General features: G+C 44.2%; 1 protein-coding gene across 1 annotated transcript in view; it reads right to left on the bottom strand.

Annotated features, from left to right (window-relative positions):
* Positions 1-25,342, bottom strand: part of STPG1 (sperm tail PG-rich repeat containing 1) — a 48,674-nt gene extending 23,332 nt beyond the window's left edge. Inside the window, exons 1-5 of the mRNA XM_059375392.1 lie at positions 25,314-25,342; positions 22,912-23,022; positions 20,404-20,544; positions 11,691-11,809; positions 2,177-2,278 (exon numbers count right to left, since the gene is read on the bottom strand). Of these exons, the coding sequence (XP_059231375.1) occupies positions 2,177-2,278; positions 11,691-11,809; positions 20,404-20,476 (294 nt within the window). The 5' untranslated portion in view covers positions 20,477-20,544; positions 22,912-23,022; positions 25,314-25,342. The remainder of the gene's footprint in view (positions 1-2,176; positions 2,279-11,690; positions 11,810-20,403; positions 20,545-22,911; positions 23,023-25,313) is intronic.

Consider the following 25,342-nt stretch of genomic DNA (forward strand, 5'->3'; position numbering starts at 1 on the left):
ATTTTCATAAAGCATTATAATAGAATTTGTCTCAGAGTAATACTCATTCACACGACCTTGACTTTCTTTTCATTGCCGGGCCTGTGGGCTCCAATCTGGCCACATGCCGGCATTTGTGAACCTCTCTCCAGCACCTACTAATTTTCCCGGAACCACTCCCGCCATCATGCCAACAGAAAGGCCATGAAAGTCTCCTCCCATCAGCCTCATTTAACATCCTGTCAGCCTCATGAATAAACTGGAACAAAGATTTTAAATACATTAATGAGGCTCTTTAAATTATTCGGACTTAGCAAGATGACAGGTCCTCTCTGAAGGTTGGGTGTAGTGGTTCCAACAGTCATCAGGAAGTTTCTAGAATTTATGGATCCACAGAGTTTCTTGGTCAGCCTCACCTACAATCACACTCCTCCTGACTATACCAGTGTCAGTCAGGCAGATCTTCCTCCGAGGAGGTCTCCTTTTCCTACCCTCAGAGTCCTCGGATCCAGAAATGGAGGAGGTGTCAAAGGTGAAAGTCACTAAGGGGATGGGCGGGGGGCATGAAATTCACATCAGAGCAGAAAGGAAATAGCTAAGATGTGGGGTCTCCTAACAGATCTCCATGGGCCACTGCAAGCTGGTTACAGGAATCTAAATATCTATAAATAGATATCAAAGCAGGGACAGGAAGCCTGCACAACTCCATGTCTGCTTTCTTTTGGGTCTGGTCTGAATTTTTTAAAGACCTGACGGGCCTGACTAAGTTCTGTAAAACTCGGACCCTCCCCTGGGCCTCTTCTCCTTTTCAGCCTCGTCGTTTGGAAAGTTATTGTGCACAAAGCCTAGCAGGGAATTGGTCGTGTGCTCTCATTCGATCCCTTCTTTGGCACCAAGCAGGAGTGGACTGTGCCACTCTACGGCCAAGAATTTCTCGGAGACAAAACCGAGGAGGTGCGGGAGGTTTTGTTGGTGACTCAGGTGGTAACACTCATAATATTTAACATGTTTACAATACTCCGCAGTTTCAAAGAGCATTTCGCTCATTGCAATTTGCCCAGCGCCTCCAGGGAGTCTCCACTTTTATGAGGTAACCAGGACACAGGAGGGTGACGTGCTCGAGGCCACATTGAGAATCCTCAGCTGAGTCAGGCTCAGGTCTGAAGTCTTGTCTCCTGAGACAAGACTTGTCTCTCAGGAGACAAGACTTCGTGAGATGGCACTTCCGTTGCCGATTGCTTTCAGGTCCCTTCATCTGCAGGGTTTGGGGCAGGAAAGGAGGCAGAGGCATGGTTCACTGGGGCCATGGGTAACTTCCACATCTCCGCTGATAGGGAGCTAACTTTAAAGTCAGCTCTGCCAAAGTCAAATTCCAGTAAGTGGCTGCCTTCAGCGTGTCTTAAATGGACCCTTTGTGTGGTGCTTTGTTTTGTTTTGAAATCGGTTCCAGTGTCAGGCATTATAATACATCTTTGCAAGAGATTGTTGTAATTTTTAAAGGGACAGAAGGCATATGTGTTTTGTTGATGCTAGTTTGGGTTTGCTTCCTTTTTTCACTTTTCTACCTCAGCTAATTTTACCCCAGTTTGACCCTTTTCCCTCACTATATCTCTTCTTCTTGCCAATTTATAGATACTCAAATTAAGAACAAAAGAAAAAAAATCCTTGCCCAGGTCTGGTCAGGGACATCAGCACTTCATATAGATCCTTGATTCTTAGAGCCATCCACAAAGATAAAGACCCACATCTTACAAAGAAGGGGAGGAAGATCACTCCATTTCAGCCTGCTGCCTGCTTTCTTTTCGCTCCCGGCAGACTTCTCAATAATTTGAATAACCCAATTAGACCAAGTGGTGTAAAACACCCTGTTAGGGTAAAATCTTTTCCCTGGTGCCTAGAAATCTCAGGAAAACATCTACTTAGTCCATCCCACAATGACAAAGTTGATGTGAACGATCAGGTTCTGAATATCCCTCTAGCCTCTCTTCTCACTCTGGCCATGTGGAGCAGTGAGGGGGGAAATTACTTAAAGACACAGGCTCTAATTTACCTGCATGACACCTGAGGCAACAGTTACTCTCCTAATTAGAACCAGAGTCTTTGGAGAGAAGGGACCAGCGGTCCAACACGTGTTTACGCAATGGACGAAGGAAAGTGCTGATCTGCTAATGGCCTTACTCGGGAAAGAGGTTCTCACCAGAGAGGGAAAAGTGCACGTCCCTTTCTTAGACAACGAGGCACTGTTGAACACTGGAGATTGGTGAATGACGTCGTAGAACCCCGGACCTGGGATGCTATCCTGAAAGGAAGAGAATGGGGTGTCATAAGGGAACATTCATTTCCACTGTGCTTTTCTGCAAGCTTCATATCCATTAATGCTCGGCCTCACTGTCATCCTCCGGGACAGGCATCACTACCATTTGGTGGAAAGCTGGCTCCACCATTTCCTAGCCTGCCCGCTCACTGTCTCAGTTACCAAGTGCTGGAGGTTGGAATTCCAGCCTGGGTCTGGGACCCCCAGCCTGGGTCTGGTTCGCTGCACCATGCCTTCCTGCATTCCAGAAGAATGCTGTTTTTTTTTTTCATGCCGTTAGAGAAACGAGCATAAGATGGGCTGCTCGATGTGGCTGATACGCAAGTCAGTGTGTGCCGATTGGGGAAGGCAAGCCCAAGGTGAGGGAATGATGACTGATTTCACATTAACCGCACCCACCTGACTCAGCTTCCTCCTCAGCCTTTCAGAAGAGAAATCAGGGAGTGTTTCTGTTTATAAAGCAAAATGAAACAAAAACAACCTTCATCCCAAACAAGACCGTGTCTAATTCGCAAACAAAGAGACAGGTTCGGAAGCTCAAATTCTAAATGATGCAGGTATGATAGAGACGAGTAAGCAGAAGCTTGATTTCTAAGCTCATTTCTGCTTTTGCAGTTAATTGAACTTGCATCTCATTTCCCATGCTAGTTACCAGGGGGAAGTATTATGTTGACAGAAGTTGGCCAAGCAAGTGCCACGAAAGGATACGAATGTTCTACTGTCCTGAGAGTTTACTGGGTGCCAACTTGATGGTACGAGCTTTTCAAAAGTTGCTTCGTTTAGTCCTCTGAGAGGAAGGGGCTACTGTCTCCATTTTACAGATGGAGACACTGAGGCAAGTGGAGATGAATTTGCCCAATATCCCCCTGCTACAAGTGTTAAGGACTTGAAGAACACAAAGTCTCTGCAGTTTCTCCAACCTCCGCCCCCAAGGCTCATCCTGTCTCCACCGTCCCTACCACCTTTCTCAGGGCAGAAAGAAAGCCTGAAGTGCCACTAGGGCCTTCCAGGACTTTCCAGTCTGGCCTGAGAAGTATCTGATTATGCTTTAATATATGAGACAGAACCACCAGTGAGATTAACAGGTTCCTCTGTGCTGAATTTTAACTGTCGTGAACCCTTGGAGCATCGCTCGAAGACAGTGGGTGCAGGGCACTGATTCCCACTTTGTAGGTGATGATGATCTCAGGTGTGCAGAGCGGGGGCTGATCACCAGGGAGAATGGGGCAGACCATGAGACGGGAGGCAGAACCTGGTGCATCAGCGCCCTAGGCCAAGTTCAGAAGATATTGACACGTGGGAGCAGATTCAAGGAGCTCCAGGGAAACAAGAAGAGATTTTTCTAGGGGGCTGTTCGTGGGGCTAGCATTTATTTATTGAGTGGCTGCTCACTGTGTGCCAGCCACTGTTCTGAGTGCTTTACACGCAGCAACTCATTTAATCTCCATTTTAATTCATTCATTAATTATTTTGAAGACTTTGTATATTTGACAGCAAGAGAGAAAGAGCACGAGCAGGGGGAGTGAGTGGGAGAGGGAGAAGCAGGCTCTCTGCTAAGGGTGGGATCAGATGTGGGACTCCATCCCAGGACCCTGAGATCATGACCTGAGCCGAAGGCAGACACCTAACCCTCTGAGCCACCCAGGTGCCCCTTAACCCCCATTTTAAAGATGGGAAGAAAGAGCCAAAAGAGATAGCATCCAAGGTCACATGGGTAGTAACTGTTAGGGCCAGAATTTGAACCTAGGTGGTCTTAGTACAAAGTCTACTCTTTTTTTTTAAATTGACATATAACTGACACATAACATTATACTTATATATATTTTTTTAAATTTTTTTAATTGACATATTACTGACACATAACATTATATTAGTTTTATGTATACGGCATGATTCAATATTTGTACACGCTGGGAAGTGATCGCTACAGTAAATCACGTTAACATCTATTGCCATATACAGTTGCAAAATTTTTGTCTTCTGATGAGAACTTTAAAGATCTACTCTCTTAGCAACTCCCAAAATGCAATTCAGTTTCGCTAACTGGGGTCGCCATGCTATATATCACATCCCCCTGACTTATCTATTTGATGATTAGAACTTTCTACCTTCTGACTCCCTTCACCTATTTTGTCTACCCCCATCAAACATAGAATCCACTCTTACTCACTAAACCAAACTGACTTTCAAATGAGAATGTGTAGGATAAAAAGAAAAAAAAGAAATCCCAGAGGCTTTTTTGTTTTTAAGATATAATTTATTTATATGTCAGAGAGAGAGCACAAGCAGGCAGAGCTGCAGACAGAGGTAGAGAGAGAAGCAGGCTCCCCACCGAGCAAGAAGCCCTATGCAGGACTCGATCCCAGAACCCTGGGATTACGACCTGAGCCGAAGGCAGCAGCTTAACCCATTGAGCCACCCAGGTGCCCCCACCCCCAGACTTTTGAATCAGGAAATTTTAGTCTCAAGGCTGCAACTAGCTAAGTGACCTGAAGCAAGTCACATCACGGGGCCTCAGTTTCCTCATTTGTAAATCAGAGATGTCAGACTCAATGCCTTTGGGTGCTTCTTAGTTTCGAGAGCCCCTAAATCAACAAGGAGCTGAAGCAGGGCATGTCACTGTGACTCTTCCAGGTTTAAGCAGCGAACAAGGAAGACGTGCAACTCTGGCTTTCGGTCCCCCTGCCACCCTCAACACCTCCATCAGTTCACACATGTTTTCTGGGCACCCACATGACATGTCTAAGGAGATGGAGTTGCCTCCTAAAATTCAAGACACACGAAGCTGCTCCCTCCCACCTTGCCCAGTTAAATCTGAATTTCAGCGAAATAACCAAAAGCTATCTTAGTGTAAGTATATCCCATGCAGTATTTGGGACATACTTATACTAAAATAGTTGGTGGTCATTTATCCGAAATCCTTGATTACGTTTTATTCTGCTGTGTTGCAAACTGCTTTGAGTCCAGGCCAAATACGAAGAGGGCTGTCACATTACAGCCTGGAGGGAGAGAGGGCTGCCTTTTGGCCCTTAAGGAATCTCTGAGAAGAGTCATCTAGGCAGCGGTAGGCTAGAGCTGGCAGTTCAAGAGGGTGATGGTTAGAATGTCAGAGATCTTTCTCATGGTAGCTTGAAAGCAGGGTGGAAATATTTACTCCCCAGAAACTGGCAAATGCTATAAATTAGAACTTTCCTTCACAGAGGGGAGAGCTGGTTTACCAGCATACCGTTATCTTCGCAGGACAGGCAGGTAGGTTTCTAAGCTCCTCAGAGGGAAACCTCCAACAGCAGGGCCTTTAGGCCTTTCTCCCCTGAATACTAGGAGGGCTGGTGAGTGGCCAGCTGGGAGGGTCATAAATATCCAGGATGTTTCACTTTCGGGATAACAGTTCTTGGGTGAGTTTAGACTTCTCAGAGTGCATTTCTGAAACAAGAATCCAGGTTGCCATTGGGGTAATCTAAGCCACCTTCCATTTCTCAGCGAAGACCACCCCAGTGGGCAAAAAACAGATAAACGAACAAAGCATAAATGGGTGTGGGGAGAATGAGCTCGAGCACCTGCCCGCCCTGTGCGGAGTGGCCGAGGAGGTACTGCTGTCTCCCAGGCCTGCCCCACAGCGTGAGTATTAAATGAGTTGATACACAGAGGGGTGAGAGCCAGTGTGTGGCCACTAGTGGAGCAGTGGAGCCAAACCTTCCCATGGGGGTTAAAGACCTTGAGAGTGGGACTGACCCGGGAGGACTGTCAGATGTGCTCCCACCCCTTGACCCAACACACATCTGGGTGACATTTGATTGAAATGCACTTTGAGAGCCCTTCTGAAGGATTAGAATGCCAAACGGCAGCCCCTTGCAGGTGCCAAGGGTGGGACAAAGGTCTCTCCATTGACTTGATCCTGGGATAGGCTGGACAGGTAATGAGAAGGAAACTACAGGGAGGTGGTCATGTACCTCCCCCTCCCCCACCCAGATATAAAGCTTGAAGTCCCCCAGTTTGGAGCCTGTTACATAGCCTGAATTTTCTAGGGCTGAGTTCCTAAATTCTATCCAATCAGTATTTTTCAAATGAATGGTTTGTAAAACTGTTCCTTCGGTTGGGAAATGTAGTCTCTGTTGGATCCTTGGCTAAAGATCCTACTAGAGCTGACTTTGACCCTTCAGAGATACTCCACCTTGCTTTGGTCTCTTTTGGGGGCTGGTGAGCTGGCGTTTCTCAGGGGGGCACAAGATGAATGAAATCTAGGGGTCTGTGGAAGGGCTTTGAAGTATCTGACAGGAGGAGGACGTGTCTGAGTTGGAAGCAGAGCCTGGGGCTGCGGTTAATCCACGGGTGAAACTACACAGAGATTTTTGTGCTCTTGAGGGAATAATTTCCTTTTACAGAGGCCTCTAGTCTTAGGGTCTCAGGACAATGTGTCCATCAATCCTGTCGACTTCACGGAAGCCAGAAAGCTTTTACTCAGGTTGACACAACCAAAGGGATAAGGCCAGCACAGACTTCATGGTGGGATAACAGGCACCTGCCCCCAGGACACGTGTCCTCCCCGGACCTGAGGCCCCTCCTCTGTGAACCTGCAGGGCCGTGCATGTGGGTGTCAAGATCTGTGGTGTTCAGACCACATCCCTGGTGCCTACCACCTGGGAAAGAGGGCCGGAGTTGGCAGCAGCTTCGAGCGGAAGTGCGTCTTTACCTGGCCCACCGGTGGCTTTCACTATGAGACACTGTCACAGAAAGGGCCCTTCTGCTGAGCCCCAGGATTCCAGGTCACTGAAGCCTTTCTGGTCCAAACTGTCTCTCTCTGAGATGGGTCCCTTGTAAGATGCCCCTCGCCCTTCCTGCCTTCTCTCCCTTCCGGCCTCACCCCACATCTATTTCTGTCTGGCATCAAAGTTTCCGCCCCTCTGATCACGGCTGAAAAGGGAGAGAGAGGCAGAGAGCACCCTCCACGCAAGAAAGCCTCACTGTTTTGTTCAGAATGGGGGAGGGCTTCAGCAGTGAAGGGTCCCTGGGAGCCCTAAGGGAGAAAGCCGGAAAACGGGATGAGGTCTCTTGAGACTGTTTCTGAGCCACTCAGGTAAGTGTGGGGAAGCCAGGGTCGCAGGACGAGGCCACAAGACAGATGAAAACAGGCCCCAGCTGTTTGGCCACAGCTGGAAACACAGTCAGGCAAAAGCAGTCAAACCTGCATTTTTGAAGCCTTGGTTACTGTGGTATGGTCTCCGAGAGCCACCTGCTTCTCTTTCAGAGCCTCCTCTGGCTCCAATCTGGTGTCCGCTTGTTAGCAGCCCCTTGAAATCCCTTGAGCAGCACATCAGCAAGAACTCAACTCAGCAGACGCCTATGAAAGGCTACTGCGGACCAGAGCTCAGGCAGAGCGGCAAGGGACTAGCACGGCCTGTTAGCAGCTCACATGTTCTGGAATGGGATGGAGGGACTCGACGTGCACACGCACTGCCATCAGACCAAGCAGAAGGCAGACAGGGGCACGGGAGCAGCTGTCAGAGCATAGAGAAGGGTGCCCCTCCTTCCGTCCCCAGGAGACACAAGGAACAGTGTCTGGGAACGAGGAGCTGTCTCCTGGGCCTGTCCTTGCTCTGCCTGAGCCTGGCCGTGCAAGACACCCAAGTCTCTGGGTCATTATGTCAAAAGCAGAGATGATGATGAGCCTCTGCTCACAGGGTGATTATGGGGAGTCTGGGTTAATAAATGAAAAGGTCATCAGGTGTTGCCTGGTGTGCCATCGGTGCCCGGCAAGTAATTGTTATTTCCAGGAACAGGGAGTGCAGACTCCTTAGGACAGCGTGCTGGTGACCCTGTGGGGAGCAGTCAGGCTTCCAGAGCAGAAGGGTCAGGCAGAGCCCGTTGTGGTTCAAACACGTAGCTGCGTGCACACTTGGGCTTATTATCCCCTTGAACTGAACTTCCTTTCACTTAAATCTCCTTGACGTGTAAAACATCCCAGGTCCGATGCCTTGTCAAGTTAGTGAGTGAAAGAGTATTCACTTTATACTGTTTCATCACAAATTAAACACAAGCCTGCTTACCATCTGGGAAAGTGGATTTACTGTCAGGCTGCACATAAAACCAACATATATTTGTAAATGGTGGCCATCTAGAGACTACAGGGCCCCTATCCTACCAGCATTCATTCACCGGAGCCTGGAAGGGATGTCAGGTTTAGAATCATGGAACAGTAAGCCCCAGAGAGCCTAACTATTATAACATCCTTGCTCTCAATGGGCTGCGAAGACATTATCAGTGTTACATAGCCTGGAAAGCATGACCACCGTCCAGAGGCAAATGGGAAACAGGGAAGTAGAGGAAGAAAATGTCCTTCGGGCCCCTGGGCTCCATTCTGTCCCACATGAGGCATGTTTCTTCGTGCATGCGGAGTCACCAGCACCTCCATAAATCATTGCAAAATGTGCAGGAAAGCAGACTTCATTTCTAGCAGCGCAAATTGCCAGTCACAATGCCGGGCTCTGGGAAGGATTCCTTGTGGCCAGGGCTCGGAGTTATATGGGGCATGTGAGCGGGCCATGTTTCCCCACAAGGTTGGACTGATAAGGTAAGCGCGCATTTCAGAAGGCTCCGATTCTCTGTGTTAAAGATGTGTTAAATGGGTCACGGAACTAATGTGAGGATACAACCAAGTTATGAGATCAGGCACAGGGTGTGGACAATTAATGTTCTAAGAAGGGTGGTGAAACACCAGAGTTTTAAAATCTGTTTTTAATTTGTATTGCCTCACTAAATTATTGGGTGATGTTAAACAACATCTTTAACTTCTCAATGTCCGTGTCCCTCAAGAAAAATGAGAATAATGACCGTGGGACAAGAACATTTTTCCCCCTTTTACAGCTTCAAAAGCCTAAAAAATTATATAGCCCAAATCTTCCCTACATTTCAGATGAGGAAACTGAAACTCAGAAATTCCAAGTGACCAGTCTAAAGGCACACAGCTCTTTAATGGGGCAGAAGGCAGGGACCCTGAATTATGGATCCCCATGCTCTTGCCACAAAATTATTTACATACTTATTTACAGAAGGCTTTCAAGTACTTAGAGTTTCCACATTGACAAACCAACATGGCCCCATTTGGAAAGTGCAAATCGAACTTCTGAGCAATTTCTTTTCTCTATTTAACGCTGCCTGTAGCTTTGGCTGGCCGCCATCTTGGTTCCTTCAACAGAAACTTTTCTGGAGGCCAATAGTAGCTGAAATGCTCACTCGAAACGCCAGCCCATTCGGTTTCTAGATTTGAGTCTTCAGAACTAGATCATGTAGAATGGCCCTGATGCTCCTTGCTTGACATCTTTCCCTCTCCTGAGTTTGGGGTGTTTTGCTAAGGTCTATTCAGAAACATACTGCTGACTTTCATAAATCAAATGTGTGGCTTTGCAGGCCACAAAAGGGGGTGTGGTGGTGTGTGGAAAGAACATGAGGCTTTGGAGTGAGCTAGACCTGGGTCTAACGTCTAATTCTTTCCACGTTGATTCAGCAAATATTTATGTAGGGCCTCTTATGGGCCAAGCCCTGAGCTATATGACCTTGGGTGGGTCATTTAACTTTCCTAAGCCTCAATTTCCTCTCCTGTTAAATTAAGATAATAAACCCTTCCTTTCAACATTGTTCTGAGGATTAGAGATATGGTCTAAAAATGACTGCACACATAGTAGGCTTCAATCAATGATGGCTGCTATTATTTTTATTGGAATTGCAAGTGTTCTAGAGATGGACATTAGGTTATCACTGGCCTGACAAATGAGATACCACACAGAAGAGACAGACAGAGGGACAGAGGGACACACAAAACATATGAAACTAGAGGGAGAAGAGAGAAAACTTCTGAGCAAATACCTTATTTATCATCTTTGGGGAAGACTTTCAAGTAATTAAAAATGTGTGTGTGTGTGCATATGTGTGTGTGTGTGCACATGTGCATACACACAAACTATATTCTTTACTATTTGCTTTCTTAGAATCCTAAAATGTTAAAACTTAAGGAACTTAAACATTCCGTCCTTTAGCATTCTTGTTTACAAAGCAGGAACAGGGGGGCGCCTGGGTGGCTCAGTGGGTTAAAGACTCAGGTCATGATCTCAGGGTCCTGGGATCGGGGATCGAGCCCCACATCGGGTTCTCTGCTCAGCGGGGAGCCTGCTTCCTCCTCTCTCTCTGCCTGCCTCTCTGCTACTTGTGATCTCTGTCTGTCAAATAAATAAAATCTTAAAAACAAAAAAACAAAGCAGGAACAAGCCTATGGGCCAAGGGACTTGCTGAGCAACCCCTGCCCCCCCTCCCCGAGTCCTTCCTGACTCACTTGTCTTCAGAAGCTACATCTCCTCCTTCCCTCTCTACCATCTTGGCAAGGTTATAAGATCAAAAACACTTCCAGAATGAAGGAAACGGTAGCTGAAGAGGATGACTCCTTTAAAAGAAGGAGGATTTAACCAATCCTTGGTTAAATGAATGAAGGAATTTAAAAACTCTAAGGATGTCTGTGAGGGACTTCAGCTCCCCCACTGGTGAAGGAGGAGAAGGTTAGACCCTTGGGCCTTTAGCCAGTGAAATCCCAAGCTGCTTGAGGACCAGCATCCCAGCAGAGTTTTTCAGATCAAAGAGGAAAAGGGACATAGAAATATGTGGGAAAGAGGGTGAGGACGGAGGAAAAACAGGAACCGTAATAATACTCTGTTAACGAGGGGGGCCTTCATCACAAAGGTAACTTAAATTTTACTAGCATGTTATTTGAGGAAAACTTTGTTATTTCCTCTCCTGTCAGAGGGAGTGAGCTGGGTGAGAGGAGAGAAAAAAGGATTTTCCTTTTTACTTCGCATACCACCATTTTTGAATTTTGTATTTTTTTTTTAAAGATTTTATTTATTTATCAGAGAGAGAGAGGGAGAGAGAGCGAGCGAGCACAGGCCGACAGAATGGCAGGCACAGGCAGAGGCAGAAGCCGGCTCCCCGCTGAGCAAGGAGCCCGATGTGGGACTCCATCCCAGGACGCTGTGGGATCATGACCTGAGCCGAAGGCAGCTGCTTAACCAACTGAGCCACCCAGGCGTCCCTGAATTTTGTATTTTTATAATAAATTTTAAAATACAGTTCTTCTTAAAAGAAATGTGGGGGGGGTTCTATGTGGCACCATAAATCCAGACGCTGTTGTTCTCCCTGAATCTAATACCTTCCCAATTCTTTTAATTCCCTTCTTCCCAATTCCCAATCTAATACCTTCCCCATTCTTTTAATTCAGTCTGAGCCTACAATGGGAGAAGAGGCTGTGGCTCCTTGGGTGACACCGCCCTCTACTGGTCCTAGGGGCAACTGCGCTAGCCCGACTTGCGAGCCTGTTCCCCGAGGCTCAAACCCAGACTTAAAAGGGTGTCATTACCTTTTTATAATAAAATCTCTTGGCTTGACTATTGAATCCCTTTTTTTCTGATTCTGGAATTGTTAAATTCCGGCTTTTAAAAGGAATGGAGGATTGTGTTGGATATGCAGCAGTAAAACCTAAACAACAAAAACAAAATAAAATTTAGCATGGAGAATTGACAAATGTAGAAAACAAAGAGCACTTTAAAGTTTTATTTTGTTGTTTTTCCAAGATTATGTTTTTAAGTAATCACCACACACATCCTGGGGCTTGAATTCACAACCCCAAGATCGAGAGTCTCACGCTCCACCCACTGAGCCAGCCAGGTGCCCCCTAATGTTTTATTTTAAGTGGAATAGAAGAGAAACTTGCCTTTTGACAGGAGATAAACATGAAACTAATTTAAAAAATATATTCCCTTTATGGGGCATCTGGGTGGCTCAGTGGGTTAAGCCTCTGCCTTCAGCTCAGGTCATGATCTCAGGGTCCTGGGATCGAGCCCCACATCAGGCTCTCTGCTCAGCGGGGATCCTGCTTCTTCTTCTCTCTCTGCCTACTTCTGCCTACTTGTGATTTCTCTGTCAAATAAATAAATAAATCTTTAAAAAAAATATTCCCTTTACTTTCTTTCCCTCTTGGTAATTTATCAGGCATTCTCCACCCCACCCCCAACCCTTGCCCCAACTCTTAAACTAGCGGGACTTGGTCACATCCCTAAAGCATATTGTCTCAGGGAAGAGGAAGGATCTGGCAGGGAAGACAGTCTTGCCATGTAGGAAGGGGACACAAAACCATCCTAGAGCCACTAGGAAGAGGAGATGGGCACTTGTCCTCAGCCCAGACTCACACCTCAGTTAAGTGCCATAACAGCCTGAGAGGGAGCGAAAATCCAGACTGGGACTTGCTGTCCGGGCACAGTGCAAGACAAGTGTAAGTAAGGTTTCTGCTTTGTGCAGATATGGGGTTAAAAAACATAAGGGGATCATTTATGGAAAATTAACCTAAGGGGCTCCTGGGTGGCTCAGTCCTTAAGTGTCTGCCTTCGGTCCTGGGATCAAGCCCCGCATCCGGCTCCCTGCTCAGTGGGAAGCCTGCTTCTCCCTCTCCCACTCCTTCTGATTGTGTTCCCTTTCTTGCTGTGTCTCTATCAAATAAATAAATAAAATCTTTTAAAAAAGAAGATGAACTTGAAATTGTACACGTCAGGGTTGTGGTGTATAAATAATATATAAATTCTCCGCTCTCCTCCGCCCCCTCCCCCCACCTGAGAGAAGCTCTCACACGTGGGACAATTGCTAAGGCTCCACAGAGAGCTCTCTGTACAGCAGATTAACTATCAACTCCAACCTGTGAATGTAACAGAATGGACTCTTGTTTTTTGACATTGGTCTGCTGACAGCTTTTAAGCCTTAGCCCGCCCTCTTCTCCTTCTGCCCCACATTGGGTAAACTGATGAGAAGGCCTGGAGGCACAGGCCAGAAGTTTAAACCATACAAACCCTGACCCTCACCCCAGCCCCACTTTCTGACCACAGTAAAACCCCAAGTGTGTCTCTTTCCCCTCTCTCGAGGCATTTTGGGGCCAGATGAGAAAGCCTATCCTGCTCTCCCCAGAAAACCTCATTATGTGAGTAATAAACCTTCTCATATCATCCTGATGAGTGTGCGGCATCACCAGTCTTGACATTCAAGCCAGGTTTTGGATGGGGGTCCATCCCGACTCTGTAGGATGTGCACAACACTGAGCCACATTATCTCAACACCCAAGTCCAAACCCTCGCAGAGAAAATGTGTGCAGAAGTCGAAAAAAGAGAGCCAAGAGAAAGAAAGAAGGTGGGATGTGGGGGTGAGGTTGCACAGAAACTCTTTAAGGCCCATTTGTTAGTCCCTGAATTTTGGGAAACACGAAACTGCTTTTCAGACAGGGAACCCTGATGCCAACAGGGACCCCTCAGGAGGTGCTTTTACGAATCAGCTTTAGAGACGAGGAAACTGAGGCCTATTCACTCACCCAAATCACACAGCCCTTCAGGGAAACAGCCAGTATTTGGACACAGTTGGTCTCATAAGCCCGGACCCTAAAGCTCCAAGCTGGGTTTCCTCTTCCTAAGTCTGGCCCAGGGTAAGGACCCAACAGACCAAGGCATAAAATAATGGGGAGGTGGCAATCTGACCTAATTTGCTCAGGTTGGGGATGAAGTAAAAGAAGCAGAATAAATGTTTGGCTAGAAAACATCTGAGAGAATAATAAATAAATACACTATATTTATTCCTTTCCTCTCTTCTCTCCCTATCCCCCACCCCAACCCCATTTAGGAGATGGATGGCTAGGTATTTTTCCTTTAAGGGATCTAGAGAGAACAAATCAGAAAGCAGCCCAGGCAAGGCTTCCTAGCTTTTGTTTCTTTAAAAGTTTATGGAGCAACTGAAAGCGACAGCAGAGGAAACAGCAAAGAAAGGGGACTTCTTGTTTTTTTAAAGGTAAATGGAAGGCCATTTCCCTGGGGGAAGGAAAAAAAGTTTCCTGACTCAAAAGAAGATCAAACACTTGGGCTTCTGGCTTTGGTAGAACCACCTGCACGTATCCAAGCTTCTGGAGGAAGACAACCAGAAAAATAAGATTTTTTTTTTAAAAATCACTCTGGATAATTGAATTCCCGTTTCCAACCAAAATGGGACTGGATTTGCCCTCCTAGCTGCAGAAGCAGAAGTTAAACACGGACAAAATATATGAAATGATGGTTTTCTGAGCACTGGACATGCAGCAACATAGGATGGGGATCCCCAAGAAATGGGAAGCAAATGGATGAGCAGTAAAATGACCCCCAGCTTACAGCCTGGAGAAGTTTCCAGGCCACAGCCCAGAAAGGAGGAATCCAGGCCATCCTCTTTGAGTTGAGGAAATGAATCAGGAAGCCCAGAAAGACCAGGCTTCTAGAGTTCACGAAGCAGAGAACCAGAAAAGAGAGCCACACAGAGAAAGAGGGGGACCTGCTTGGGGTTCCCCACAGGTGGTTTCCTGAGTATTGATCAAGATACACATATGACAACACCACCCAAGGCTGCAGGAAAAAATCAACCGGAAGAATTAAGTGAACAGTAACACCTGAACACAGGCACAGGAATAGCTCCTATTCCCACGCATCGGAGTGGAAAGCTTTATAATTCAGAGAAGAGAGAGTATGCAGAGAGTTTTACCTCACACATAAAGCAAAATCACCCCAGACCAAATGCTGGCCAGTCTTCAGCTGATAACACTTAACAGCAAGACGTGAAAGAATCCAACTGGGTTCTGAGGAACTTAACTGCAGAACAAACCACAAGAATTTGCAGGACTATAAAAGCACCCAAGAAATAAAATGGAAAATATATGGTGTTCAGTAAGAATTAATAGGTATACAAAGAAGAAAAAATGCAATTCGTAACCAGAAGATAAATAGTCAATCAAAACCAAAATTTAGGGGCACCTGGGTGGCTCAGTGGGTTAAAGCCTCTGCCTTCGGCTCAGGTCATAATCTCAGGGTCCTGGGATTGAGACCCACATCGGGCTCTCTGCTTGGCAGGGAGCCTGCTTCCCCCCCGCCCCCGCCTGCCTCTTTACCTACTTGTGATCTCTCTCCCTGTGTCAAATAAATAAATAAAATCTTTAAAAAAGTTTAATTTATAAAAACAGGCAGTAGGTGAGAATCGGCCAAAGGCCAAAGTTTGCCAGGTCTAAAGCGGCCACTAAGAAAATACTGCAAAAGGATATTCCTTTTTTTTTTTTTTTTTTTTTTTAAGGATTTTACTCTTTTAGAGGAATCTCTACACCCAACATGGGGCTCAAACTCACAATCTCAAGATTAAGAGTTGTGCTCTCCACCGATAAAGCCAGCCAGGAGCCAACAAAAGGGATAAAATTGAAATAAAAACAAAAAATAGAAAATAGAAACAAAAAAAAACCCCTACTCAACGCAAAAGATGACAAAAAAGTAAAAATCGAACAGATGGGACAAATAGCAAGCAAATTGCAAGATGGTAAACTTAAACCTACATACCAATATTAATATTAAATTTCAAATTTTTGTAGTGTAAACATCCCAATCAAAAGACAAAGATGGTCAAAAGGGATAAGAAAGAAAGACCTAACTATTTGCTGTCTACAAGAAATATACTTTAGGGACACCTGGGTGAGTCAGTTGGTTAAGGGTCTGACTCTTGATTTCAGCTCAGGTCACGAACTCCGGGTCCTGGGATCGAGCCCTGCACCAGGCTCTGCCCTCAGAGTCTGCTTCTCCCTCTGCTCCTCCCCTTTCTCGTGCTGTCTCTCTAAAATAAATTTTTAAAAATTTTAAAATTGTGTATATATATTATATATAAATATATACTTTAAATATAATCCCAGAAATAGGTCAAAAATAAAAGAATGGGAAAAGATACACTATGTTAACACGAACCAGAAGAAAGCTAGAGATAATGTCAGACAAAGGAGATTTCAGAGTAAAAAATATTACCTGCAATAAAGAGTATCATTTCATAATCATACAGGGGCCAATTCTTTAAGAGAATATAACAAGCCTAAATGCTGACACACCCAATAACAAGAAATATAAAATACATGAAGCAAAAACCGATGGTACTATAAGAAAAAATAGAATATTCCACAATTATGGTCAGATTTAAAAGTTCCTCCCTCAATAATTTAAATAAGTAGATAGAAGATTAGTAAAGATGCAAAGACTTGGGGGCACCTGGCTAGTTCACTTGGTAGAGTGTGTGACTCTTGATCTTAAGGCTATGAGTTTGAGCCCCAAGTTGAGTGTAGAGATTACTTAAAAATAAAATTAAAAAAAAAAAAAAATCTATGACTTGAACAATACTATTACCTAACTTGACCTAATTGTCATTTATAGCACAGTCTACCTATCAATCTTTTATAATCTACCCCATAAGATTGAAGAGGATAATAGGCGCCTGGGTGGCTCAGTGGGTTAAAGCCTCTGCCTTTGGCTCAGGTCATGATCCCAGGGTCCTGGGATCAAGCCCCACATTGGGCTCTCTGCTCAGCAGGGAGCCTGCTTCCCCCTCTCTCTCGGCCTGCCTCTCTGCCTGCTTGTGATCTGTCAAATAAATAAAATCTTAAAAAAAAAAAAAAAAAAAGAAGCCTGAAGAGGATAAGACATCTCCCAATCCATTTCAGGAGGTCAGCATCACCCTGACACCAAAATGAGACAGAGTCATTCATGGTGGGTGTGGGAGGAACAACTATGATCAATTTCCCTCAGATACACACATGCAGAAATTCTTAGGAAAATTTTGGTAAACCAAGCCCAACAATATATAAAAAACCATCATATATCATGACCAAGTGGAGTTTATCTCTGCAATGCAAAGATAGGTTATAAGTTAATGACTGAAAGTCAATGTCATTCACCATTTAACCAACTAAAAAAGAAAAACCATATGGTCATCTCAGCAGATGCAGAATGGAATCATGTAGCATGTACTAAAAATGTACATGGTTTTTGTCTGGCTTCTTTCATTCAGCATAATTATTCTGACATTCATTCATGTTGTTGAAGTACTAACGCTTCATTGATTTTATTGCTGAGTGGTACTTCCTCATATAGAAATATTAATCCATTGCTGATGGACATTTGAGTTGTTGCCAGTGTGGGGGTGTGACAAATAAAAGCTGTTTACCTACATTCCAATACAACTCTTCCGAGTAGACACATGTTTTCATTTCTCTTGGCTAAATACTCAGGAGTGGGATGGTTGGATCAAATGTTTAATTTTTTTAAAAAGATTTTATTTATTTATTTGAGAGAGAGACAGGGAGAGAGAGCACAAGTAGGGGGAGCAGCAGAGGGAGAAGCAGGCTCTTCCCTGAGTAGGACCATGGGGGACCTCAGGATCATGACCTGAGCCAAAGGCAGACACTTAACCAATTGAGCCACCCAGGTGCCCTCAAACGTTTAACTTTTAAAGAAATTGCAAAACTCTTTCCCAAAGTTGTGCCTTTGTACATCTCCACTACTAGTATATGAGAGTTACTGTTCTTCCACGTCCTTGTCAACACGGGCAGTGTTTTTTATCTCAGCCATCCCATGGGCTGTGCCATACTATCTCACTGTGGTTCCCACGTGTATTTTCCTAATGGCTAAGGATGCTGAACATCTCTTCATTTGCTATTTCCAATCTGCATATCTTTTTTGATGAAGTATCTGTTGAGTAGATACAGAAAGCATTTTATAAAATCTAATGTCCTTTTGCAATTAAAAAAAAAAACCTAACCAACTAGGAATAGAAGCAAATTTCCTTAATCTGATAAAAGCTATCAATGCCAAAAGCCTATAGTAAACATGATACTGAATAGTAAAATATTAAAAGCTTTTTCCTGAGAGACAAACCAAGAGACTATTGTTACTCTTCTTTTCAATACTGTCCCGGCTCTAGCAAGCACAAAAATCAAGAGCAATAAATAAAAATGTATGGATCAGAAAGGAATAAATAAAGCTGCCATTATCCACAGATGACAAGATTATACATGGAAAATTTTGAAGAGAATTTATAGACAACCTATGAGGGGTAATCACTGAATTTAGTAAAGTCACTAGAATCGAGGTCAATATACAGAAGTCCATTTGTTTTATTTCTCTATAAGGATACAATTAGAGAAGGAAATTAAAATATTACCATTTATAACAGCATAAAAACTAAATGCCTAGACAGACATAAAGAAGACACATGTGACCTCTAAATAGAGATCTGTGAAACATTTTTGAGAAAAATTTAAGAAGACTTGAATAAAATAAATGCACATGGATGAGAGAACCCAATATTGTAGAGATGTGAATGATCCCTAAATTGATTGCTAGAATCAATGCAATCCAAAACATGTACGAGCCTAGTTAGAAAAGCATCTATTCATAGCAGCCCCAAACTGGAAACAACATAGAATGGATAAATAATTGGCGGTGTATTCAAGCAGAATAAAACTTTATAGCCATGAAAACGAACCATTAACTGATATATGAAACATGAAGTTCAACCTCTCAAACATGAGTGGGAAAAGGCTAGAGAAAAAAGTTCATATTGTATGATTGCAATTTATCTGAAATTTAAAAACAGTGGCAGGGCACCTGGGTAGCTCAGTGGGTTAAGCATCTGACTCTTGCTTTGCACTCAGATTGGGATCTCAGGGTCATGAGATCAAGCACACCCCCACCATGGGCTCTGTGTTCAGAGGGGAGTCTACCTGGGATTCTCTTCTCCCCTGTCCCCAGGGCGCAGATGCACATGTTCTGCCTCTATCTCCCTAAAATAAATAAATCAATCTCTTTTTTTAAAAGTTCAATAACAGGTGTGCCCGGGTGTCTCAGTGGGTTAAAGCCTCTGCCTTCAGCTCAGGTCATGATCCCAGGGTCCTGGGATTGAGCCCCACATCCGGCTCTCTGCTCAGCTCTGCTCAGCAGAGAGCCTGCTTCCCTTCCTCTGCCTGCCTCTCTGCTTCCTTATGATCTGTTTTATCTCAAATAAATAAATTTATCTCAAATAAATAAATAAATCTTAAAGTTCAATAACAGGCTAAAGTAATTACTATATTAGAAGTCAGGATAGCTCTAGTGTTTACTTTCACAGAGAAGGGGAAATAACAAGACACAGTCTTTGGGATACTGCTAGGATTCTATTTTCCTGGTCTGAAAGAATGATTCTATTGGTTGTATTTTCATTATGAATATTTATTAAGCTGTATAATTGTGATTTGTGTACTTTTTCTGAATATATATTGTGCTTCAATTTTTAAAGTATTAAAGAAGAAGAGATAGCACAAAGTCAAAGGAAGGAAAAAGTAAGGTCTGGCTTTGAGTTGGAGAGCAGTAGGAACTCTACAAGCGTACCAGGGAGGAGGAAAGGTCCCAAAAGAAAGAAAAACCAGAGGAGTAAGGATCTTGGAATGAGGTTTCCAGCCCCAGAAATGATTCCTAAACCCCAAATGTGGTCCAGAAACATACCAACAAAACCAGAGGGAGCCTGTGAGCTGGGCCAGTGGAAATCTCACCTGTGTGGATGGATAAACAATGACCCGAGGGCTTCCTCCCATCCCCCACCCAGTCATCACATCACCTCTTTCTACTAAGAAAGATCCAGAACTTGAAATAAGCAGAACATAGGATTTGTGCCCCTACGGGCTGGAGTTAAACTTGCCACCAAGCCACAGTGTGGGGGGCTTGCATTAGGAATCGAGAAAGTAGATCTCTTTACACCTCTAAGTGTGAAGATGGAGATTCTTACCAGAAATGTAGAAAGAACAGGTGTAGTGAATAGACTCCCCCCCTCTTCTCTCCTCATCCTCTTTTCACACTTTCTTCCCAGTCCTCACTCTAGAAGCAGTGAGGAGCCACCAAAAGCAATTTATCTGATATGTCTTAAGGGTGGCCTTGTTGGTATGACCCAGAATTCAACATATGTGTTCTTATGTGCCAAAAAGAACATAGGTCAAGAATTCTCAGGGTGCATGGGTGGCTCAGTCAGTTAAAGCGGCTGCCTTTGGCTTGGGTCACCATCTCAGGGTCCTGGGACAGAGCCCCAAGTCCTTTTTCCGGCTCAGTGGGGAGTCTGTTTCTCCCTCTTCCTTTGCCCCTCCCCCCATACTCTCCCTCTCTCTCCCTCTCAAACAAATAAATAAAATTTTTTTTAAAAAAGTTCTCTCTTCCCCTCAAAGATATCTGTTAATAAATTCACAAGACCTTTCTGTAATTTGCTGGCATGGCTGGGATATTTTTTGTCAGGGTGTTGGTCTTTGCGTGCGGAGTTGTCCATCTTAGCAAAGTTCTGTGATATGTTCCATTTGTTTGATGAAAAACTCTACTACATGTTCTTCTAAGTACCTGGAACAGCAAAACACAGCATTTGTAGGGATCATTTCACATTAACTACGTTGATTGGGTTCTGTTCTATCTGCAGAACAGACTGAGCAATCTTGAGCGTAGAGGCTGAGACTTACCTAGTTCTACGACCCTAACTCGCAAGCACATTGCACTGCCTGTAACGAGGATTATGTAAGTGTTCATTGTTGGTGTTGCTTACAGAGCTACTGAAGGCTTGGATTTTATAAATGTATCCTTATCAAGATAATTGACTGACATCCAATATATTTCCTTAGTTCTAGTTTTTGGCAAATGTGTACAATTGTGTCAAATGCCATCACAATTAAGACAGAAATAACCCCATCATCCCAAAGAGTTTCCTGGGATTCTTGGCCCTCAGTACCCTCCCAACCCTGGGATCTAGCAACCATTGCTTTGCTTTCTGTCCCCACAACTGCCTTTTCTAGAATGTCATATACGTGTAATCAAACAGTATATACTGTTCTGTGTAGGGGCCTCCTCTGGGCGTTCTCCTCTATTGATTCCAAACTCTGGGCTCCCTGAACTCAGATTTCTATCTCTCCAACCCCGAAAGCTGGGCGGGGCTTTGTTTGGGTACCCCCCTCCCTGAACCGTGGCCTGGACACCGCCCCCAGCAGGAAGCTCGGGTAACTGCAAGGCTCGCCTTGGTTTTCCTCTCAGGAATTGCCAAATCAAGCTGTCTTATGCCTAAAACCAGTTGCTTCAGGGGAGTCTGGGTTTTAGTTGTTAACAGCAGGAGCAGGATTCAGTTTCCATAGCTGTTCATCTTTCATGGACAGACGAGTTCTATTTCGCCCATCTTTTTCTCTTCAAGAATCCGCACCATTTACTAAGAAAGAAAGATGGCGCGCTCTACCAATCCTTTCCACCGTCAGTGTTTGTTCCTCACTTGACTTTATCACCGTAGCAATGCTCCCCATATTCTCTGCTTAACACTCTATACTGAAATTTTAATATTCATGAGAGTTATTGGCAACACACTCCAAGAAACTAAGAGATTCAGAGCACCAGAAATCAATAATGCTCACAAGCAACACGACCACTCCAGTATAAAAATGTCTTTTAGGATCTATAAAAGCAGCTACCATTCACTTACCACGCTACAGTGCTATGTCTTTGTCTTAGTACTTCTGCTAGGTACTCAGTACTTCTACTATCTACTTTCCTAGCTACAATAAAGCTATCTTATTGGGTTTTTTTTTCATTTTTATTTTATTTTTTTCAGTGATCCAAGATTCATTGTTTAGGCACCACACCCAGTGCTCCATGCAATACGTGCCCTCCTTAATAGCCACCATCAGTTCTCCCAACCCTCCACTCCTTTCCCCTCCAAACCCTCAGTTTGTTTCTAAGAGTCCACAGTCTCTCATGGTTCATCTCCCCCTCCAATTTCCCCCAATTCACTTTTCCTTTCCTTCTAATGTCCTCCTGTTATTCCTTATGCTCCATAAGTAAGTAAAACCATATGATAATTGACTTTCTCTGCTTGACTTATTTCACTCAGCATAATCTCCTCCAGTCCCATCCATGTTGATACAAAAATAGGGTATTCATCCTTTCTGATGGAGGCATAATATTCCATTGTACATATGGACCATATCTTCTTCATCCAATCGTCTGTTGAAGGGCATCTTGTCTTTTTCCACAGTTTGGCAACTGTGGCCATTGCTGCTATGAACATTGGGGTACAGAAGGCCCTTCTTTTCACTTTTTATTAACCTTTGGGGTGAATACCGAGTAGTACAATTGCAGGGTCCTAGAGTAGCTCTATTTTTAATTTCTTAAGGAATCCCACACTGTTTTCCAATGTGGCTGCACCAACTTGCATTCCCACCAACAGTGTAAAAGGGTTCTCCTTTCTCCACATCCTCTCCAAAACACGTTGTTTACTGTCTTGTTAATTTGGGCCATTCTAACTGGTGTAAGGTGGTATCTAAATGTGGTTTTGATTTGAATCTCCCTGTTGGCTAACGATGATGAACATTTTTTCATGTGTCTGTTTAAAGCTCTTATTTTATAAATGCACTAATGAGGTGAGCACAGCATAATGTTCAAACTTGGCAAATCGCTGTGTTGTATGCCTGAAACAAATGTAACATTGCTTATCCACTACACTCAAACAAAGGTTAATTTAAAAATAAACAAATGATAAAAAATTAAAATGTAGCCACATGCTAGAATTACAAGTGATTAGAAAAAAATTAAGCTTCTTATTACAATGGTGATATGGGTACCTTATCAAATTTTTGGAAAATACATGAAATTAAGAAGACTTTCTAAAATAATCCATGATCCTAACCCTTAAAGGCAACTACTGATAATGCTTTCTGGCGTTGGTATGCATACCTGTAAAGCCAGGATGAGACCAGGTGCAGACCAGGTGTGAACGGAGCCCCGCCCAGATGTGCCTTAGCGTGCAGTTCCTTGTGTCACTGTTCATGACAGGATGTCATGGACCTAGAATATCAGAAAAGAGTAATGAAGATATACCGCCTTCCTTATCAATGGCATATGCCCAGGCAACTTCCAGGTGAGTACCTGTACAGTAATCAGGAGTATCCCTGGGTTCAAGGTTATGCTCTGCCACTTCCTAGTTCTGAGTCCCTTCATGTTTTGGCCCCACTGCCCCCTCCACCAACTGAGAATGATGACAGGACTTTCTTCTCAAGGTGCTTATGGATTAAATATCATGGTCCATATGACGAAGTAGATGATGTTGTCTGGTCCACAGTAGGCTTTTATGAATATTAGATTTTAACACATCCACAGGAATAATGTAGTAACAGCTTAAAATAATAGTTATCATTTATTGAATGCTTACAGTCTTTAACACCTTGTATAGAATTCTGCATGCTCTCTTTACAATAATCCAGTGAGGTATTAGCCTCATTTGATACATAAGAAAACTGAAGTTTAGAGAGAGGAGTTAGGTGACTTGCTCAAGGTCACACCAGAATTAAGAGATGGAATCAGGTTTTGAACCTAGAAGTCTGACTTCCGCTCACTCTTAACCACTACCATACCCACTAAGGCAGCATCTGCTGAATATTAACATGTGAATTTTGACATTTGGAAGCCTGAGTAAATAAGGTTGGTTTTTAAAAACCAGGATATTGCATACAATTTTCAAAATATAAAGCAAATATTTGAGGCTATCGAATTTTCACAGAATGCTGGGCTTCCCCAGAGCGTACTTTGAAAATTCCTGAGGCAGTTCACCGTTGGGTAGTTCCAGTTACTAGAAATTTCCTGCCTATATCAAAGCTGATTCATTTATTCCCCCCTTCATTCACCCTAAGACCACCCCTGGAAACCAGCCTGGAGTAAACCTCACTCCTCTTCCGCATTAGTGATTTTCAAAATGTAAGTCACAGCCTGCAGTCTTTCGTGAAGTTTTTGTTTGTCATGTATGTATGCGCTGGACCACAGTATAAAATGCATTTCTTACCATAGGTCACAGTCTGAAAGTTTGAAAGCCACTGTTCTATATGACTATTCTTCAAGTCTTCGAAGGCAGCTGTCATATCCCCCCACCTAAAGCCATGGGACCTTTTCAGCTTCTCCAATACCTCCTTGCAGCATGTGGATTCCTCCCTTCCCTATGCTGGGGATCGTCTTTTGCCCTGTCACAATTTTATCTGTGTCTCTCCTCAAACTGTCTCCTCAGACTGTCTTCCTTAGCCAGTCTCTCTCAAGGAGCACCACGGCCACTCTCTACCCCTGACTTTGCCTTATGTTTCCCAATGTACTTTTCACTACCCAACACCGTATTTTACACGTACTTCTTTGTTTATGGTCTCTGGATAGAATGTTCCTCACTAAATCCCCAGTCTGTTTCCTGGCACATAGTAGTTTCTCAATAATATCTGAGTAATGAATGAACACTAGGGGTACATATGTTCTAGCCATAGTGCCTGCTGATGTAGTCTTATACAACTCTTTCCTTTCAGAGCTACATTCTGTGAGGATTTAACTCATCGGACTATAAATACAAATGTGTTTCCACTCTACTATATGTTTTTAAAAAAATCATTTGGGTTATAGCATTATCACACATTTGATACACTTATACCTGCATATTAATGTTCAGTGTATGTCAATACATACTAAACCATGTATACTTTTTACTTTATGTGGAATTTTCTGGTATTTGCGTGAGCAGTTTGGAGGACATGAGATTTTTATCAATTCAGTTATACATGATGCTATAGTACATCTTGAAAGTATTTTCCATTTTTCAAAGCGTACCCAGGGAAATAATCCACTTCATATTTTTCATATGAGAAACCAGGAAAGCATTCAAAGAGCAGGAAGGAGCTTTACAGTTGGCTAATGACCACTAAATGCCAATCTTACCCTTTCATCTTAGGGATGGATACACTGCGGCCCAGAGCGGGGAGCATTTTGCTGAGGGATGCCCAGGGAGCCAGAGCGGACCTGGGATTAGAACTCAGCTCTTTTTCCATCCACCCACTGCCCCTGTACCCCATTCGTTTGCACGCTCACAGAGGCAGAGGGGAGTCAGAGGCCCACGTCCCTTGCAGGAGCCCCGTGGGGGGAGGGCACCCCGTGATTATCAGCACCCCTTTTGGGGGGGGCGGGGCCTTGGAGGGCACACCATCAAGGAGGAGCACCTCCGGACTGTGGCTTCTTCCCACCCTGGGGCACCAACACACACGCACCTAGCAGATCCTCCCCCTCCCCAACCCTCCCACCCCACCGGTTCCCAGACAGGAACTGCCTCCTACCTCCTTGGGTCTCCCTGGGCTGAATCTGG

This window comes from Mustela nigripes, chromosome 14 (genome assembly GCF_022355385.1).
Source record: "Mustela nigripes isolate SB6536 chromosome 14, MUSNIG.SB6536, whole genome shotgun sequence".
In the NCBI taxonomy this organism is placed as follows: domain Eukaryota; kingdom Metazoa; phylum Chordata; class Mammalia; order Carnivora; family Mustelidae; genus Mustela; species Mustela nigripes.